This window comes from Rousettus aegyptiacus, unplaced genomic scaffold (genome assembly GCF_014176215.1).
Source record: "Rousettus aegyptiacus isolate mRouAeg1 unplaced genomic scaffold, mRouAeg1.p scaffold_m13_p_2, whole genome shotgun sequence".
Taxonomy (NCBI): Eukaryota; Metazoa; Chordata; class Mammalia; order Chiroptera; family Pteropodidae; genus Rousettus; species Rousettus aegyptiacus.
Genome location: NW_023416295.1, coordinates 131,213,663 through 131,232,092, shown reverse-complemented (window position 1 = coordinate 131,232,092; position 18,430 = coordinate 131,213,663). Strand labels below are relative to the sequence as shown.

At 53.7% G+C, this 18,430-nt stretch overlaps 1 protein-coding gene across 5 annotated transcripts in view; it reads right to left on the bottom strand.

Moving 5' to 3' along the window:
* Nucleotides 1–166: 166 nt before the first annotated feature.
* Nucleotides 167–18,430, bottom strand: part of FMNL3 (formin like 3) — a 51,234-nt gene continuing 32,970 nt past the window's right edge. Inside the window, exons 5-27 of one of the 5 annotated variants that reach the window (XM_016151795.2) lie at nt 15,712–15,795; nt 12,808–12,960; nt 11,487–11,595; nt 11,227–11,303; nt 10,810–10,903; nt 9,669–9,743; nt 8,954–9,064; nt 8,494–8,643; nt 7,979–8,080; nt 6,879–7,158; nt 6,349–6,417; nt 6,133–6,257; nt 5,731–5,933; nt 4,759–4,993; nt 4,552–4,620; nt 4,352–4,432; nt 4,121–4,250; nt 3,284–3,444; nt 2,882–2,983; nt 2,473–2,565; nt 2,085–2,208; nt 1,840–1,956; nt 167–1,137 (exon numbers count right to left, since the gene is read on the bottom strand). In XM_016151795.2, coding sequence (XP_016007281.1) covers nt 1,865–1,956; nt 2,085–2,208; nt 2,473–2,565; nt 2,882–2,983; nt 3,284–3,444; nt 4,121–4,250; nt 4,352–4,432; nt 4,552–4,620; nt 4,759–4,993; nt 5,731–5,933; nt 6,133–6,257; nt 6,349–6,417; nt 6,879–7,158; nt 7,979–8,080; nt 8,494–8,643; nt 8,954–9,064; nt 9,669–9,743; nt 10,810–10,903; nt 11,227–11,303; nt 11,487–11,595; nt 12,808–12,960; nt 15,712–15,795 — 2,719 coding nt within the window. In that variant the 3' untranslated portion in view covers nt 167–1,137; nt 1,840–1,864. The remainder of the gene's footprint in view (nt 1,138–1,839; nt 1,957–2,084; nt 2,209–2,472; nt 2,566–2,881; nt 2,984–3,283; nt 3,445–4,120; nt 4,251–4,351; nt 4,433–4,551; nt 4,621–4,758; nt 4,994–5,730; nt 5,934–6,132; nt 6,258–6,348; nt 6,418–6,878; nt 7,159–7,978; nt 8,081–8,493; nt 8,644–8,953; nt 9,065–9,668; nt 9,744–10,809; nt 10,904–11,226; nt 11,304–11,486; nt 11,596–12,807; nt 12,961–15,711; nt 15,796–18,430) is intronic. The other 4 variants (XM_016151797.2, XM_016151798.2, XM_016151796.2 and 1 more) reach the window with 4 other exon arrangements.

Here is an 18,430-nt window from a genome sequence, read left to right as displayed (position 1 = left end):
CTCCCTTTGTGTGGTTGGAGCCCACCGGACCTGGTTCCCCTCCTCCGGCTTCTGTGCCCACCTCCCTCAAGCAGATGGCAACTCTGCCCAGCCTTTCTATCCCTGTGGCTCAGGTCAGGCTAAATGGCCAGCCTAGCCCTCCACATTCAGAAAGAGGAGACAGACCTGGTGCTTCAAGCCTTTGTTAAGAGAAAGAAGGGCTAGGGTTTATGTACAAGAGAGAAGGAAGGTGGTACATGTACAAAAAAGAGTGGGCCCCTGAATTCCCTTCCAGAGGCTAAGCAAATGGCAAGGGACTGAAAAAATAGCCAGTTAAGCCCCCCCATGCTCCCAGCCTCCACCCAAAAAAAAACCTGGCAGAGGAAAGGAGGTAAAGATGCTGTTGGCACACCCTTTCTCTAGGTGTCTTAGGGCTGGGGCAGAGAAAACTCTTCTGCCCACCTCGGCAAGGACAGGGTCAGCCTGGAAAGGAAAGGGCCAGGGCCAAGAGCAGTGGGCATGGCATCTCTCCTCTATCTTATCACTATGGCACAGCTGAGCGGGGCCCCGACTTAGAAGGGCCTCGCTCCTGGTAAAGGATGATCTGAGACTGGCAGGGTCCCAGGGCTTCCCAAACCTGGACACTTCTAGACCACAGCTGACCATGGACTGTGAAAAGGAAGAGAGAAAAAAGAAGTGATAGTTACTTTCTCCTCTTGTGCCTCTGGCTCTAACGACAAAGGGGCCTGGGTGCCCCTGTAGTCTAAAGCTGGAAATGGTTTTTTCCAGCCCAGCTGACCTGACCCTTGGTAACAAACACTTCAGGAAATGAAGTTGAAGACCTTGGGGGCAAAGTGCAGTATTGGAGGCACCAGGGCCATGCCAGGCCCTGAAAAACCTAGTGCCCACAGAGGCAGCAGGCAAGATGCAGCTTTGAGACCTGGGATGCACACTGGGTCTGGAGCAGCACAGCCCTTCCCTGGGCCCGCAGCCGATTCCAGGGCTCCATGTCCACTGGTTGGACTTGCAGGACTTTGAGGGTTGAAGTGCTTCTGCCGCCTAGAGGGTCTCAGCGGGGTCCTGGAGCCCGAGGGGGACCACTGGGTGGTGCGGTACTCCTGTCTTGGTGGCGAACAAATATGGGCTGGTGGTGGAGGCCTGTAGGGGAGACAGAGGCCCATGAATGCAGGACAGCCAGGCCAGGCACACCCTTTAGGACAGCCCCTTCAGGAGCAGCCCATAGGCAGGGCCAGAAAAGAGCCAGCCATAAGGCTGATGAGGGAGAAACTTAAAGAGAGCCTGGAGAGGATGGTCAGGGAGAGGACTGGGTATTTCCAGAGGATCAGGTGGGGTGACTAGAGGCCACTGGGCAGTGGAAGAAACAAAGTAGACTCAGCAAGAGCCAGAAGCTAGGAGAGACCCCAGGCAGACTGGATATTGGGCAACAGAGATCAAGGGACATTGGATGATCCTAGGCAGAAGCTACTGCCAGAGGTCTTAGGAGGAGAGACCCCAAGGGGGAAACAAGGACAAAGGACTCCCAAGCGAATGAATAGAGCCTCAGGCTCAGCCATCAGAGGCAGTGGCCTGGTTCTGCCTGCTCTGGGAACTCCCTACACCTTGGTCTTAGTAGAAGCTAGGACAGCATTAGTGGGAGACATACCACTTCCCCGAGGGCACATGCAGGACATAAGCCATGCTTCTCAGAGCATGGGGCATGCAGGGAGGGAAGTATGTGTCCCCGTCACCATGAGGTGGCCAGAGGATGGTGCTAAGTCATGCAGAGAAAGAGGTGTCTTTGGGCCCCAGCAGGAGTCCTGGGAGGCGGGCATGCAGACTGGCACCTATAGTGCCCAGTACCTGTCAAGGGCCCCAGCCTTGGGGGTTAACAGTTTGACTCATCATGGTGGGCTGCATCGCAGAAGAAGCGTGAGCCCCGCTTGGCAGTACGGGCCGTGAAAGGGACACTCTTCAGCACTGTGGCCCAGGAGAGAGACACCGTGGTCAGGCCCCATGGGAGTGGGGTAGAGGAGAGCCCAGGGGATATGGTGGGGTTTTGGGAGCTGGGCCCAGAATCCAGGCCCCGGGGAGGAAAAGGGCCCCACCTGTGATGATGTCCTCAATGGTACCATCTTTCCCCTCGTACACAGGCCGATGCTCCTTGGCCTGGCGCCGCCTCAACTCTGCAATTAGCTCCTGCTGTTGCCACTTGTTCCGCTGGGATGGGGTCTAGGGCCAAACATTTGAGGAGAAGGAAGTCACCACTAACCTACCATGGGGCTTGTTCCTGCCCCTAAGATACAGTCTGAGGGTGTCCTTAATTGTGCATGGCAGCCCAGCCTCTATCCTTGCCTGGGAATTCTCTCCTAAAGCACCTCTCTCCAAGCCCTTTGGGTGGTCTGTGGGCTCCAGTTTTCTGTCTCCTCTCCCCCTTCATTTGCTCCACCCTCTCCTAATCCAGCCATCCAGGCCCCTGCTCTTGGTCCCACCCACCTTGGCATCCAGTTTCTTGGCTTCCTGAGCCAGCTGCTTCTCCCGCATCACCTCCTCCTGCTTCTTGCGGGCTTCATTCTCTTGTTCTGCTTCCTAAGAACCGTGGGGGGAGGGTGTGAGGCTCACAGAGGCTGTTAGGGGAGGAGCTGACACTGAGGGTGGAGAGTGGGTGGCAGTGGGACCAGCAACCCCAGGTGGCCACCCTCTGGAGGGGCACTTCCTGCCCCAAACAATGACAGGAAGGGCCTGGGCTCCCACCCTGCCCACCAGTTCACAGCTAAGAGGCCAGTGGCCAGCTTCCCTCGCTCCCTCCCAGACTCAAAGGAAAAGGCCCAGACTTGAAGCCCAGCCCTTTCTGCCCCTACCAGTTTTCTCTCAGCCTTTTTTCTTTAAAAGCCTTTTTGCTCACCTTGTAAGAACGAATGAATCGGACAAATACTGGGAAGAATACAGAAGGAGGTGTGGTCTTGGGACTCTCACCGAAGTAGCGCACAACTGCATTGTAGGCCTCCTGGGGAAGGGTGGAGAGGAGTCAGCCTGGTGGGGAAGGAGAAGCCCAGCTCCCTACCAGGGACAGGAGGCCCACAGAAAGCAGTGTCCAGCCCCTATGGGCTGGAAAGAACCTAGGCTCCCAAAGCTTCCTAGTGTTCACGTAGCAGCTGCCTGCCACCCCAAAGTTTCCTTTCCCCTACACTAAGCCAGCCAGCCACTCGATAAAAGTTCTTTGATCTAAGAACCAGAACTAAGCCCACCTAGAGGGGCACAGTGCCTTAACCCTGGCTGCTTCCACCAGCCTCCACCATGTGCTCACTTCAGCTGTCTTGGCATCACGCTGGAGCTTGTCCAGTTTGCCTTCATTGGTGTTGAGGAAGTTCCGAAGGACGCTGTTGTCATGTATGCTGCACTCCCGCCGAATCAGCTCCATGCCCCGGCCCAGCTCCTTCACATCTAGCAGCACGTTCTCCAAGGACACTGTGGTCACCAGAGCCCAGGCTGAGGCCCAACCAGAGCCTGACATGCCTACCTCCCAGTCCATGGCTACAGTGAACTCCCCCACCCTCTCAGCATGGGCTCACTCAGGTTCTCAAGCTCCTGCTTCCTGAACCACCCTGGGCAGACAGGGGCTTACCAAGCTAGCTGGGCTCTCACGGGTGGCAAAGAAAATGGATAGAGGCTGGGAACTTATGACCCCAAAGAGCAAGGTAGCAATGGGAAGCAAGACAGAGATTGCTGCTCTCTAAAACAAGGCTGCCTCAGGCCTGGCCCAGAGCTCATGAGTAGGGCAGAAATACCAGCTACCTTATGTTTGAGATGGGCTTTATGGTTTTTCCAAGCACTTCCCATACATCACAGAGAAATGCAGTCTCTGGGGCCAGCCTGAAGGAATTGGGAGTAAAGAGCCATTGCTGGTTCCTCAGCCTGCTCCTACTACCAAGGTGGGAAGAGCTAGGGCAGGCCTGGTGCCTGCAGGAAGGCTCCCCCTAGGGTAGCCCCTGCCCATGGCCCCAGTGGAAAGCTTTGAAGTGGTTAGAAAGAAGATAACAAAAGCCAGAAATAAAGAGACCCAAGTGTTCCCTCTCCTCATAGCTTCCTGAGATTGTTCTGGGCTGAACGTGAAGGCAGACGTGCCCGGCCAGGCTCCCCTCACCTGCTGCAGCCTTCTCCACAAAGTGCAGCTCATGCCAGAAGTTGGCCAGGTCTGGGTATTTCTCCTTCACCGTCAAGGCAATGAAATGCAGTAGTGTCATCTTCCTGTCAGTGGACTTAGTGTCTAGCAGCTGGGAGATGGGGGCAGGGGACGATGTAAGAGAAGTGAACATCCTGCCTCCATGGCCTCTGCCCCACAGGCTTCCTGGTCCCGTGCTGCCCACCATCTTACCAGATCCAGGCTCTGGAGCTTGAAGCCATACACAGCCCCCCGCTTGCTGCTGTTCATGTAGTTCCCCAGTGCGAGTATGATCTGTCCAAAAGATGTGTGGGAGGAGGTCAGGCCAAGCTCTGGGGTCTCGTTTTTCCTCTACATAGCCCCAGGCCCCCACCCAGGACCCATCGGCAGCCCCATCCATGACCTCTCCCCACCTCCAACATCTGCTTCAGCTTCTGTGAGGACTTGACGGAGGCAGAGGCTGCAATGATGGCGTTAAGTTGCTGAAAAGCAAGATGAACAGCTGAATAACCCCAGGCTAGGGTGAGGCAAAGTCAGTAAGGGGCTGAGAGAACTGGCAAGGCAGGGGAGTGACGGGTGGACAGTGGAAAGGGAGCTGCAGATTTAGGTGGGGGCCCTACCGGCGTGAGCATCTGCAGGTTGTCCTGGAAGTTGCCCAGGAAGGCCATGCCGGCCATTCGCTGGGTCAGCCGCTCCACCTTGCTGAAAAGCAGCATGAAGCGGTCTTCGGCTGCCAGCTCCTCCAGCGGCTGCCGCTCCCGCTCATACTGCCGCAGTAGCTTCACCTCTGCCTCTGTGGGCAGGAAGCGCATCAGGCACTCCACGAAGTCCACCGGTAGTGTCTGTAGGTCAAACCTGTGTAGGAGGGAGGAACTCCCTCAGACCTCTCATTTGCCCACATTATCTATCAACCCTTTATTCTCCAGCTCCTAGAAGGATGGAGGGTGGGGTCGATGAGCAGGACACAGCCAGAGGCAGAGGACCATCCTAGGGAGGAGATACCTCATGTCCTTCCTAAAAACGCTTCGATATCCTCCCTCCATTCCTAAGGAGAAGTCTCGACACCTGAGTGTGGCTTAGGAGGCTCAGCCTGCAAGACTTCTGCCTATTTTTCTACCCTGTCTCTCCTACTCCCTTCCTTACACTAAAGCCTTAGCTAATTCTCAGTACCTAGGGAACTATGCTTCTCCCTCCAGGCCCTAAACTGGACTTCATATACTTCTTTCACAGATGAGACATCACCTCCTCTCAGAAGCCTTCCCTGATTACCCAGCTCAGCTACTTGGCCCTCCCTGTTTTCCAAAAGCTGCCTGTACCTCCATCACTTTGGTAGTTATCGCCCAGTGTTACTGGACTATTCCCACTACACTGGGAGTTCCTTGAGTGAAGTTCTAGGCTGAATCCCCAGCATTTCACATGGTGCATGGCACCACCAGGCATGGATGCAGTAAGTTCTGGCCAAGCCAGTGGTTGACTGAGGGTTATGAGGCAGTTCTGCCAATGTCCTAGAATCCAGGTAAGGCCAGCATCCAAGGTAGAGAACTGGGTTTCCGACTGGATGGGAACCAGGGCCAGGTCAGTAGGAACCTCACGTGTGGATAGCCCTGCAGATCTCCTCAGCTGAGCGGCCAGCCTTGCGTAGGGTGATGGCCAAGTTCTTGGCACGATTGGCTTCCAACAGGGTCACCTTGCTGGCGGCCTTTTGCGCTGTCTTGTTCTTGGAGCAGATGAGGTCAAGAGCAGGGCCCTGGGCTTTTGTCTTGAACAGTTCTTCAAACTTGTCCAGGTCCAGGTCCTGGCAGGAGTTGATGAGAAGGATAATGCTGTGCGCTCTTACTACTAGAGGAGACCCAGCAGCCCTCCCAGCAGAATCGGCTGAGTTCTGGATCATGGAGGGCTGAGTCTGAGGGTTTTTCCAAGACCAAGAGATCTGCCTAAAAGGGCAACCTGGTTCCCAGCCCCCGATTTCCCCCTCATGGCACAGGCCCTACTACCTCCAAGATCTTCTCATCATCAAGTTCACTGAAGACAGTGCCACTGATCTGGTTGGGTTTCAGTGCTGTCCAGTTGAAGACAGGCAGCCGGAACTTGGTCTTGATAGGTTTCTTGATGCGAATGGCTAATTTGGAAGGAGGATCGATGAGGCATTGGGTCAAGGGCACGGCTCCCTTGTTCTCACTAGCCCTGCCCAGAGCCCTGGGGACACTCACCTGACAGGCCTACTGTCAACACCACAGAGGGAGAAGCACCAGGGAGAGGTGGGGCTGGGGGACACTTGTCTGGGAAAAGAAGAATAGCACAATGGCCCAGGGGCCAAGAGACTCTTTAGAGGTCCCCTCCCTCTGCCACCCAACCTGGCCTTAAAGACTCTTAGGAAAAGAGGCTGTGTGAACTCTCTGCCCAAGCAGCTCCCAGGGGTCCTAACTCTGACAGGGGCAGGTCTTACAAGTCTGACCACTCTCTCCTGCTTCGGTCTAAGCCTTCTCCTTCACTGCCTTCAGAACAATCAGAAGCAGCAGCTTTGCGATCCTCAAAACAGACCCATGTCTGCCCTCAGACATCCCTTCCCTAGTAACTTAAGCCTCCCTCAGGTTCTAGCCCCTCCTCGGCCCTCTCCCACCCACCTTTACATTCTCCTGGCCACATCCCCAGCTTCTCCCTGAGGGAGATACTGCTGACTGGGGTTTTAGTCTGGCCCCACAATGTGGCTGCCCCTCCAAGTTCCCAGAGCCCTTCTTACCTGGTAAGGGGGGAGGTGGAGGGGGCAAGGGAGGAGCGGGCGGCGGAGGCAGAGGGAGGGCCTCCTCAGGGGGTGGGGCTGAAGTCAGGAGATCCAGGTCAGAGGGTGGCACACCCTCGCTCAGCTCCACAGGGCCTATCCGGGCCAGGGCCTCGCTGCCCACCAACTCCAGCCCTCGGGCACTGGGCTCCAAGTGGCATCGGCGTTGGAAGGCCTCCTCCTTCTCTTTAATAAGCCGCCGCAGGGTATGCACCTGGTGGCTCGTGTTCTCATAAGTCTCCTGTTGGAAAGACACACCATTCAGAAAAGAGAGGGCTGAAGGCACAACAGTCACTTGGACACTTCCTATCCAAGGGTCTCTCGGCTTGGGCTTCCAGGAGGGTGCCCAAGGTGGTGTGAGGAACCCTGGCGAGGACCACGGGAAGCTGGCACACAGCAGCACAAAAGAGGCGAGCACAAGAGCTCTGCAGTGTCCGTCCTCTTTATTCCAGCCTTAGTTTGACTGGTCCCTCAAGGCCCGGTCAGAATGTGCCCCTATGCAACTTTTCCAGATCCTGTGTAGATGGGATCTCAGTAGATGCACACTGAGCTCGCAGAGCCAGTACAATTGTATTCTTTTAGAAGAAAAGGTAGGTTGGGGCGTGATTTTATAACAAAAAGCTAGCTGAGGAGATAGAGAAGAAATATGAGGAGCCCCTGCTCTCCTGACTTGGGAGACCTGGTGGATATCCTAATAACAGCCCAAGGACCTGGGCTACGAGGAGCCTGCTCATGACACAGGGCTGAGGGAAGCACTGTGGGTGTAGGGGAGGAAAAAGCAACAGGATGGGCTAGTGGGAAGAGACAGGCCCCAGAGGCGCCTGAGGGTGCCCGGTCTGTTCCTATCCTCTTCTGTGTGTGTCTGGCCCAATCCGGCTTCGGTTTCCCTCTCCAACCAAAAAGCGGGGTAAAATCATCAGCCCACCTTCATCTGAATACCTCAAGGTCATGAACCAAGGTCTGGATTCTCAAGGATTTCACATGACTCAGGGAAAAAAAAGATCCCCAGGCCCTGGTACCCAGCACCAGCCAGGGACTTCCCTCCTCTGGTTACTTGGTACCTTGATGCTCTCTAGTTCCTTCTCCCGCTGCAACAGCTGCTTCTCTAGCTCCGCCACCCGCATCATGTTCTCATTCTCTAGGTCCAGAAGCTTCTCCGTGAGCTGTAGGATGGGAAGGGTAGGTTCAGGTCTGGCCCTAGAGCCTGGGCACTCGGCACAGCCTAAGCTCTCCAGTCAGGACCCAAGCCCCAAAGGCAACTTGGCCTGGTGGCTTCCCTCTATTGTTCCTATGCGCCCAGGGTCTGACACCATGTGAAACAACAGTACAAGACAAATGGTCGCATTTGACTCTTGAGCCGGAGACCACCTCATCCAGTCCTGGAGGTCAGTGTGTGTTCTGATCTGTGAATGCTCCAGTGCCTCAGCCAGAGGGTGCTCTAGAGAGCCCTGGTTGTTCCTGAGGCTTCCCTGGGCCCAATCTGGAAGTAAGTGTGTTGGCTCAGGATTCCTGGAATTCAGATGTCCCCATCCCCCACCCCAACAGTGGTTTTTGGCAGCACAGGAGGACCACCTACATGGGACACATGCTCCTCCAGCTCCTCCACCTTCTCCAGGGCCACATTCTTGGTCTCAGCGTCCTCCAACAAACCCCCCACATCAAACACGTTGTCCAAGTATGCCTGGATCTGCACCTGCAGCTTCTCGCTCTCTGTGTGCCTCGACTTCTAGGAAAAGTAGAGGGAACAGTAGGTGGGGGAGCCTCTTAAGAAAGACTTAGTCCTCATCGCCTCCCACAATTGCTTCGTAGAGCATAGGATCCAGGGAGTTTCTACTGTGGCCATGCCAGATTCTTGCCCCCTGGAGCCGCCTGATTGGGGCTCTCTCTGATGGAGGGCCTGAGTCCCTGACCGCAGAAGACATGCACGGTTCCAGAAGCATCCATGACTAGGCTCTTATAAAAGAAAAACCCTTTGTGATATGGCTAAGTCGGTCCTCTGCCCCGAAGCTCCCCACCCTGTGCGGATGCAAGCTCACCTGCAAGAACTCCTCCAGCCCCAGCTTAGTAAACTCATACTGTAGGTGGACCCGGAAGTTCATATCCTCCACCGAGTGCACCACGATGTTGATAAACTGCATGCAGGCCACCTGGGGAAGAAGCGGCCCACATGGGCAGAGATAGGAAGGGCAGGAGAGAGCAAGAGACAAGGAGGGTGGGCAGCTGTTAAAACCAGCATCATCAGGTGGATAATCAAAAGCAGTGAATAAAAAAGATAAGTATTTCTGGGAGCAAAAGAGTACATTAACTTAAAAATTGTCAAATACAATATTCAGTGTATGAAAATAGGTAAATTACATGAGAAATACATGTAAATGAAGCTATAGATCTCTGATTTCCTCTGCACATTAGCTGATACTTCTTGAGATATCCCTACTTAGTTGAAGACCCTAGACTGAAGGGCAGAGAAGCTGGAAAATCTTAGGAATGGGAAAGCTGTTTAAAAAAGATCCACATCAGAAATAGTGAGGCCACTAAAAGGGGAAAAGGAGGCAGACCTGAGACACCCAAATGACATTGTCTTGAAGTTTCTAAAAGCAACTGGAGGTGAGCAAGTGGACAAGGAGCATTTACTGGGTAGAGAAAATCATTCCAGATTCTACACAGAATATCAACATCTGTCAGCCTGGCCCCTGCTCTCAGGGAACATGTGGTCCTGCTGGCCATGCTCCTGACTCAGGCCCAGCTCCTCACCATGAAGTCGATGTTGCTGTCCTCATTTCGGAAATACTCCATCAGCTTCTCAAAGCGATGCAGCTCCTTGCATACCTGAAGAAGCAAACTTCTCAGTGAAAGGACCTATCTCGGGCAGAGCCCAAGCCCCTGAGCCCTGGCTCCCAGAAACGTCACAGCAAAGGAACTGGTTTGGACTAAGTTTAACCACAACTCTCCATGCAATGAGCCATTTGGGACATGATAGAAGGAAGCCTGGGACTTTGCATCTGCCCTGGGTCCTCTGACAAGTTGCTGAGAATGCTCAGTAAAGCCTGTGCCCTTAGCCTGGGGGTAGGCCAAGAAGAAACCGAAGGGTATGCTGTGGCCAAGTTACTGAAGGAAGGAGGAAACAAGGAAGAACACTGGAAGGCATGGCTGAGGAAAGAGACTGAGGTCCTAGTGGGGATGCAGGAGAGAGGCCAGGGTGCAGGAAAGCCCCTGTGTGAGAGGGGTCCTGAGACTCCTCTGAGCTCCGTCTTCAAGGAGGAAGAGCCATTTCCTGGCTTAAACAATGGATGCTAGGGAAGTGGTCCACAGAGGAGGAAGGGGTGGGACCAACAGCTGGGCTAGATGTTGAGGAATCCTATGTTCAAATAGATGAGGGTTTCAGAGCTGGACCCTGGGGAAATTCCAAGTAGAAGCTCCCTTTCCCCTCACCAGCAACAACCCCCAACCCAAGGATCCTCACTTGTCTTCTCCTCCCACTGCAAAGACATTTGCTTTGGGTTCTACCAGTGGGTCCACTGCCCCAATAATCACCTGGGGAGCCTATTAAAGCACAGACACCCAAGCCTCCATGGAGTCTGCCCGTTTAACAAGCTCTTTAGGTATTCTGATGATAGTCAGGTTAGGACTGCTGGACTAGAGCCCTAAGCCATATGAGGGCATCCTTAGCTGGCCAATCAAGAAACTTCCTGGCACACAATCTGGTAAGACTGAAGTTCTGGTTTTATTAAAAAGAAAAGGGCAGCGGGGGCAGGAGGAAGTTATGGTGGCAGGCCACTTAGGTAAGCACTGGGATGTTAAAATCACTAAGATGTGTAAAATTGCAGGAAAGGATAAAATTGGCTCCCACATCCTCCCTGCCAAACACACACAGACACACAAGCAGGAGACTGACCTCCTTGAAATTGTCAAAGGCAGCAAGAATGATTTCGTGACCTCCACGCACCAAACACACAGCTGCCAGCAGTTCCAAGACAAGGGCTTTGGTCCTAAAGGGTGAAGAAGAAAGATTAATTCCCTAGCTCCCTACCCTGGCCACCACGCAGCTCATGTCCACAACTGGATGAGTCCTTTTAGAGAGTGGAGAAAGCCTCAGTGATGAGGGGAGAGGCTGGGTTTGGGAAAGAAGGCAGGGGAAGGCAAGCTTGCTCCCTCACTAAGCTATGCAGACCAGAGAGAAGCCAGGGGCAACTGCTTCTCCTTCAACAGAGTTGAGGGAGCTGAACCAAGGCACTGACGCAGGCCACAGGACCCCAAGGCCAAGCAGGACTTCTTGGCAGGGGGAAGAGGAAAGGGGAGGGCAGGAGCTCACCTTGGATTCTTGTTGTTGAGACTGAGCGCAATTTCATTGACAGCATGGGGGTGGGACATGACCAAGTTGAATCCATACTGTAGCAAGGGGAAGAGACGGAAAGAAGGGAGACCATGATGGTGGGAAAGGCAGATCCTTGACTTCTTGACTACAGGCCCACCAGCAAACCCATCTGTTAAAGCTGGTGCCCTCCTAGCTCTCCTGGTTTGGCAGAAGAGGCAGATGCAGTCAAGCACCCATGGCTGGTGCTGCCCCCTTACCTGATAGTTCATGATGGCTCTAAGACAAAGGATGCAGACGTGGACGTCATCCTTCTGGCTTACCAGGCGGGAGTTCTTCAGGGCCCTGCGCCCAGGGAGAGTGCTGTACCTGGGGGAGAGGTGGCTGTTGGTGAAAGGTTTAGGAGTGCTCACCATCACCCAGATGGCAGGCTGCCCCCTCAGCAGCAGCAGAAAATGGGGAAAGAGGAGCTTGCGCCATCAGCCTAGAGAGAGAAGGTACAGTGGGGCAGGGCGTTCAGCTGTTTTACTTTCCTGGAATGGATCTTTGTCGATAGCTACCCAGGACTCCCGTTTTAAAATCAGTCCCCAAACCATCTAAGCCCAGTGGTCTTCCAAAATACAACAGTAGGCGTGTAGGCCTCCCTAGCCTCGAGATGGGTCTAAGGAGACATCCGTTTGAGCCTTCCCTCCTTTTTCCAGTCACTGCATCTTCCACACATTCCCTGGGGCAGGAATCTTGGGCTCCTATCCCACTTCTATGTCCCAGAAAATGCAGTGTAGACCCCAAAGGCTTTAGGAGCAGTGGGGGCTACATATGACTGTACCCCCTTCCCCAATGATGTTTCATAAAAGAAAGAGGGCACCAATGGTATACGCTTATGCATGACTATAATGATGAGCAGTGTCAGAGGGCAAAACCCAAAGGAGACCAGGAGTAAAGCATGGCAACAAGAGAGAGATCACAGAAAGGACCACAGGACCCAAAGGAAAGCCTCCTTGGGCAGGAGGGGCTCGGAGAAGTCCTCAGGTCAATCCGACTGCCTCCAGGCAGGATGGCTCTTAAGCTACTGCAGACAAATGAACACCTTGCAGCCTTGGAGAGAAAAGACCTAAAAGAAGAAATGAAGGGAAGGCGAGCAGCAAGCAGGCTGGGTGGGAGCTGGTCTCCGAGCAGCTGATGGGGCAGAGTGCAGACCCAGAGGGAAACAGGAAGGCCGGAGCTGGATCACTCAGTGAAGGTGAGGGAGCTAGGTGAGGACAAGCCCTGCCCAAGAGGCCAGGAGGAATGGCAGAGTGAGAATGAAGAATGGAGGGGCCCCCAGAGACGGGGTGAGAAGGGGGAGAGCTGGAACCCCGGATGGGGTGGGCACAGCTGAGGGCAATGTACTTACCCAGGACAGATCGCTGGGCAGAGTCAAGGAGACAGAGAGGACAGACCAGAGACAGACTGGCAGGCAGAGGGCAAGAGAGCTGAGCCTGGAAGCAAGAGTGGAGGGAGGAGCATGAGCACTCACCGCTGTTACCCGGGACCTGGACTGGGGCTGGGGGAGGCAGGCGGGCAGAGCGAGAGCACACATACCGGAGCACAGACTGGCGCGCAGAGCGAGCGAGGCTGTTGGTGAAGGGGGCTGACAGGGCGCTGGGTGGCTGCAGGTCCTCGATGGACCTGCTCCAGGACCGGAGCTTGTCAAATGCACCATCGTCACCACTCTCCAGACCCTCAAAGTCAAACCTGGAGCAGGAAAGGACACACATGCGCACACACAGGAGAAATTTAGTACCAAGCCCCCCGGCAAGCCCTCCCCCGCCCTGTAGACTTCCAGGGCAACAAGAAGCAATGGCAGCCAGAAGAGAAAGCAGAGTTGGGCAGCACAGGCCCAACCCTGTACAGGAGAGCCACCAACACAGGACAAGGGCAGAACGGGCACAGGCAGCAACCAGAACGGGGATCTGAGGAGATGGGAATGCTGACGGAAGCTAGCCGCTGCTTCCACTGACCAGGCAGCTCCAAGAGGCGCGACCTCTCCATGGGCCAAAGGGGACATAGGGAGCTGGCAGTCTTTCTGCACTCCCAACCTCAGATGGGACATCTCAGAGAAGCTGTGGCTCCCCCTAGAGAATGTGCCCTGCCGAAGGGTGGTAGGGAACAGGCCAACTGCAGGTATTGCTAGTTGCCAAATGATAGTCACCAAAGGACTCTGAGTGCCCTGAAAGAGCCCAGCTGCTTCTGGACTGGGCTCATGAGGGCAGGTCAAAAGAGAAGGGAATAGGGGTCCCAGCAAGCCCAGAGGGGGAAAGTCTTCTAAGTTCAAGAGGAAACTACGGTCCCATTCTATCACTGGGTTTGAATGACCAGGTTTTCTGTGGTTCTGGGTGAGGCTTCTAGGTTTTTCTGACATAAAGGCTCCATGGGGCCTCAGCTTCCCTATGGAAAGAAATCACAGGTCCGAGGTATAGACTGGTGTCCTTAGTCCCTACAGGAGTTGGGATGGTTTCTATGTTTGTCACTTCCTGTTTCTGGGACCAGATGTCTCCCACCATCAGCAGTTGTGGAGTGTGGCCAGGGCAAGGAGGACAGCTCAAGATCACAAACACAAAGAGCCTTCTACCTTACATATCCCCACATCAGGATATACTCCCTTGAGAAGCAAGCCCACTCCTCTTTCCTGTCCTTCCCCACTGCAGGCCACTAAGGACTGAGTGAACATCTCCTATAGGCTCTTCCAAGGAGGCTTCTGTTCACCCACGCACAGCCCCAGGGTCACAGGCACAGAGGCCGAGTCTTTCTGAAATAGGAAGTGACATCTGCAGATGCCTGAATGTTCCAAAGGAAGCAAAAGTAGACTCTGAATCCTGATGGTCAGGAAGTGTTTATGGGGCTCTCAAGTAGCAGGGTCTTGCTGACAGGGAAACAACTTGCCAGTGGCTTCCCTCCATCACATGCAGTTCATAACTAAATGCCTCCATGTATAAACTCTATTTGGCTTTACCCTTCCTTCTCGACCCTTCCCAAAACACACTCTCTCTCTCCTTCACACACACACACACCCACGCTCACTTCAAGTCTTTCTTTTAAAAACAGAGTCAGAGGCATTGCCCCGTGGACACTGCAATCTTGAGGTCCTGGTATATTTTGGTTTAGAGTAGCTGGGGTTTGTTTGCTTTTCAAACGAGATAGGCTTATTCAGAAAAATGATCTACATCTTTTTACTATAAAAACTCTGAATTTAAAAAAAAACACTTCAGCAAATGTTTTTCATTTCTTTCTATAAAAAGAGTGGTTTTTAAAGGGATACGAGGATTCAAGGACCATGAAGCATGACTCGCAAGGTCGGGAACAGGGAGTGGGCCACTCTTGGTTTTAACAGGGGATGATCTGGAAAAGGTGACAAGCCAACACTAGAAGAGGATTTAGTTTGAAACCCTTGGGAGATGAGACTAAAGACTTGCTGGGCAAAGAATAGCTGGTGGGGCAAGGACAGTAGGAAGAAAAGTGAAAGTGGAGGCTAGGGCTGAGTCCCCAGACTGAGGAATTCCCCAAGACATGGGACTTTCAGGGCTAAAACAGGAAAGTCACAGGCAAACCAGGCTGATTGGTCACCCTGGAGCTGACTTAAGTCTTGAGTATAAGTCTGAATATGTTGGTCCTCCAGTGAATGATCCCTACAACCCCTTTTCCCATATATGCAGGTAAGTACGGTAGGGTACATCTCCTGGAACATTAACAATTAACAATAAAGTGGCTGCCGCAGTACAGACTACGCTCCAAATACTACAGTGTGCTTTACACACATATCATCTATTGTCTAATCCTTACAACTCTGGACTGGATTGTACATTCTCTTTGATAGAAGGGGACACACTCTTGCCTGAGTTCACACAGATGGTAAACAACAAAGACCCATACCCAGTCTGTCTTATTCGAAAGCCCCTCGGTCCTTCCACTGCCTCGCGCTGCCTTCTCATCTGTGTTAATTCACTTCCGGCTGCCTCCAAGCCCCCAACCTGCTTGAAAATGGTTCCTGAATGCTTCATGTTAAGTATGGATCAAAGGTCATGCTCACTGCTCCTGGGGTGACCTGGAGTAACCCTCTCATTATTAGAGATCCAAAGGAGCTTCCTGAAGACTCTGCTCTCTAAAAGCAAGTGAGCCCCACCAAGGCATCTCTCCCAGAAGTCAGGACATTTCCTTGAACTGCTCTTAGCCTGGAGTCTGGATCCTTTGGCTTCTGATTCTTTGCTCCCTTTCCACATCTCTCAACTCCTGTCCGCTAAAACGTTACCTTCTCCTCCAGCTATCTGGCATTCTTCACTTGGCTGCCTGTCCAATCCCCCACCGCTGTCTTGGCTGCTCCCTTCCGGCCTGGGATACCCATTCTCATCTTCACTATTGCATTCTCACCTTCCTCATTAAATCAGAATTGATCTGTGTCTTCTGTCCTCCCTCACTGGTCCCCAACCACAGTCCCAGGGTGATACTCACATGACAGAACATTGGGCAAAGGACAGGTAATCCACCAGCACGTCCAGGCCTTTGTTTTCATCATTCAGAAACTCCCGCACCCACCTGCAGATAAAGAAAACACAGTGGAGGGGTATGCTAAAGTAGGGCAAAGGGGAAGAGGGGAGTGACCTCTGACCCAACAACCCTCTCCTGGATCCCCTGAACATTAGTACTAGGCTGGAAACATTCTGAAGATCAAAACCCATGGCAGACCCACCAATGGCCATGTCACCAGCCTGGACCTCCCCTTAACAGGGAGCCAGGGATGGGGAGAGGTACCAGCTTTCCAATACCACATTAGCAAACAAGCTCTCAGGAGGCTCCCCTCAAGGACCAGAGCTCAATCATTTTCTGTGTCTCTGTTGTCTAGCACAAGGCTGGGCATGCTCTACTCGAAAACATCATCTTTAAACAATGTTTGTTGGAAGAACTGGGGGGTTATCAAGAGCATTTACTGCAGCCTTTATGTAGAGTTGTGTCTGACAGACCCACAGGTCTCTAACTTAACCAAAGTCTCAGTCAAAAGACAGGCAGGGAGGGTCAGAGAGCTCTGGAACAGAGGTATATTGAACCTAAGCGCTCTCCACCAAGTTCGAGCAAAGGTGTTTAGGGAAGTAGGGAGCAAAGAGGGATATGTGGGAGTTCTTTGTTTGGCAGAATGGGAAAAGGACTGGGGAAGAGTCAGGAACGCAAGTCACTCCAGAATGATTGTGACCACTCAGAGCCAGACTGAGAGGGTGGGCCCCTTTAGCCAGGGAGGCAGGAGGGTAGACACCAGGCCTCCCTAAAGACAATGGCAGACTAGAGCAGCTCCATCATTCCGCCTGCAGGCCTTTAGGCTGAGATATTCCTGGTAGGGAAATGAAGAGCGGGTCCCAGGACTGTTATAGGACAGGTTCATTCTGCAGCACAGAGGGACATAAAGCTCTCAGGATGAAACTCTGACTCTCCAGAATGCTCTGTTCCCTCAGAAGGTCTGGGGTCTTTATAGGCCAGCTGCACTCAACAGTCCTGCCGGGCTGCTTCTTCCCAACAGCTGGAACACCAGCGCCATGTTTGCCGACCACACCCAGAGCTAGAGAGAGGCTGGGCTGGAGCACCAGGCCTGTCTGAGATCTGGCAGCAGGCTCTGGCTGAGGCTGACTGACACCGGAGCTGCCTGAAGTTAGCTTCCTCTCTGGGGGCCGACAGGCCTCCCGTTTCCTGTCTGTCTGCTCTCCAGCTCCCCACCCCCTTCTCATTTCCTGTCTGAGTCTACACTGCTATTTTCGGGATTTTGACACTTTGAGGAGAGGTTAAAGGGCACTTAGGCAAGGCTGAGAAACCAATACAAAGCAGGGAGAGGAGGAGCTGCCCAGGCTCTGGAATCCCACTTTCCAGCCCTCTCCGCTCCAGGGTCTGAGTTCCCATCAGGCTGCCCCTGCACACCCAGCTTCCGCAGGCCCCAGGCCGATCAGGCTGTGGCCCAAGCAGGATACTCCTCTCCCTACCTTGCCCTGGGCTCCTACCACCCCTGAGCATCCATACCCTAGCCGGACAGCCTGACAAACTTCCTGCCCAGAAATCCTGGGAGGATCCTGGCCCTTCTGTATGCTACTCAGAGAAGCCGCAGTTTAGATGACAGGATCTCCTAAGATGCCAGACACTAAGCCGTTTCCTGGGAACCAAGGACCAGGTCCAGCCCTCTCACTTGTATGCCAACCACCAAGGGGCCCTAGGCCTGGGAAACATGCTGTTCTGTCTCCAGCTCCTGGCCAGTGCCCAGAGGGGCAGGCACCAGGTAGAAGGGGAGGGCAGAAGGGACTGTCACACACTGCTCTGTTGCCCTCTCCAGAGGAAAGCAGACCCCCAACATCACACAGCAAGACTTAATAAGGAAGACAGGAGGGGCTGAGGGGGAGGGTAGGAGGGAAGAACAGGCCCTGTGACGAGTGCAGGGTGGTAGGTGGCGCTCTCCGAGCTGCCATCTGTGTCACTGCTGCCATCTGTGTCAGTCTTGCCCTTACAGTCGTGGGAGCTGAGGAGGCCCTGACAGTCTTCCTCTCTCCAAGGAGTCACCAAATAAAGGTGAAAGCTTCATTACACGTTTCCTAGTGGGTCAGCTTTCAATGTCTGGTTCACAGAAGAGGTGTGAAAACCAACTCTGGCCACTGAGCACACCTACAGAGGCCAGGAACTACCCCTTTCCTGTTCTCTCCTGTGTCATTTCCCCTGGGACTGCCGAAGCAGCTGGCTACATATGGGTAACCTCTACGAGAGCCGTTGGGTAGGCTCGGCCTAGGGGTGGACAAGTGGGCAGCTGCCATGGACAGAAGGGGAAGGTGGATGATGTCATTTGGTTCTTTTCACCCCTGCTCTCAGGAAGCCCAGGACCCTGGGACTGACACCTGCCTGGCGACCCCCACCCCTACCTGTGGCTCGACTTTACTCATGTAAAGCTCTCGATAACTTGTGCCAGGCCCCTGGGTCAGGATTGCAGCCTTGCCTGCAGTTCTCTATCGGGTGTCCCTCACCATCCTTTGTGTACACATTCTCTTTCTCTTTCTCTCTTTCTTTCTCTTTTTCTTCCCCACCACCCGCCTCATCTCTCTCTCTCTCTCTCTCTGTCTCCCTCCCCCTTCCACCCTCCATCCCCTTCTCTCCCACTCTATCACATTCACTATATATACTACGGCTGGTTTTGGTTTTATAAAACAGA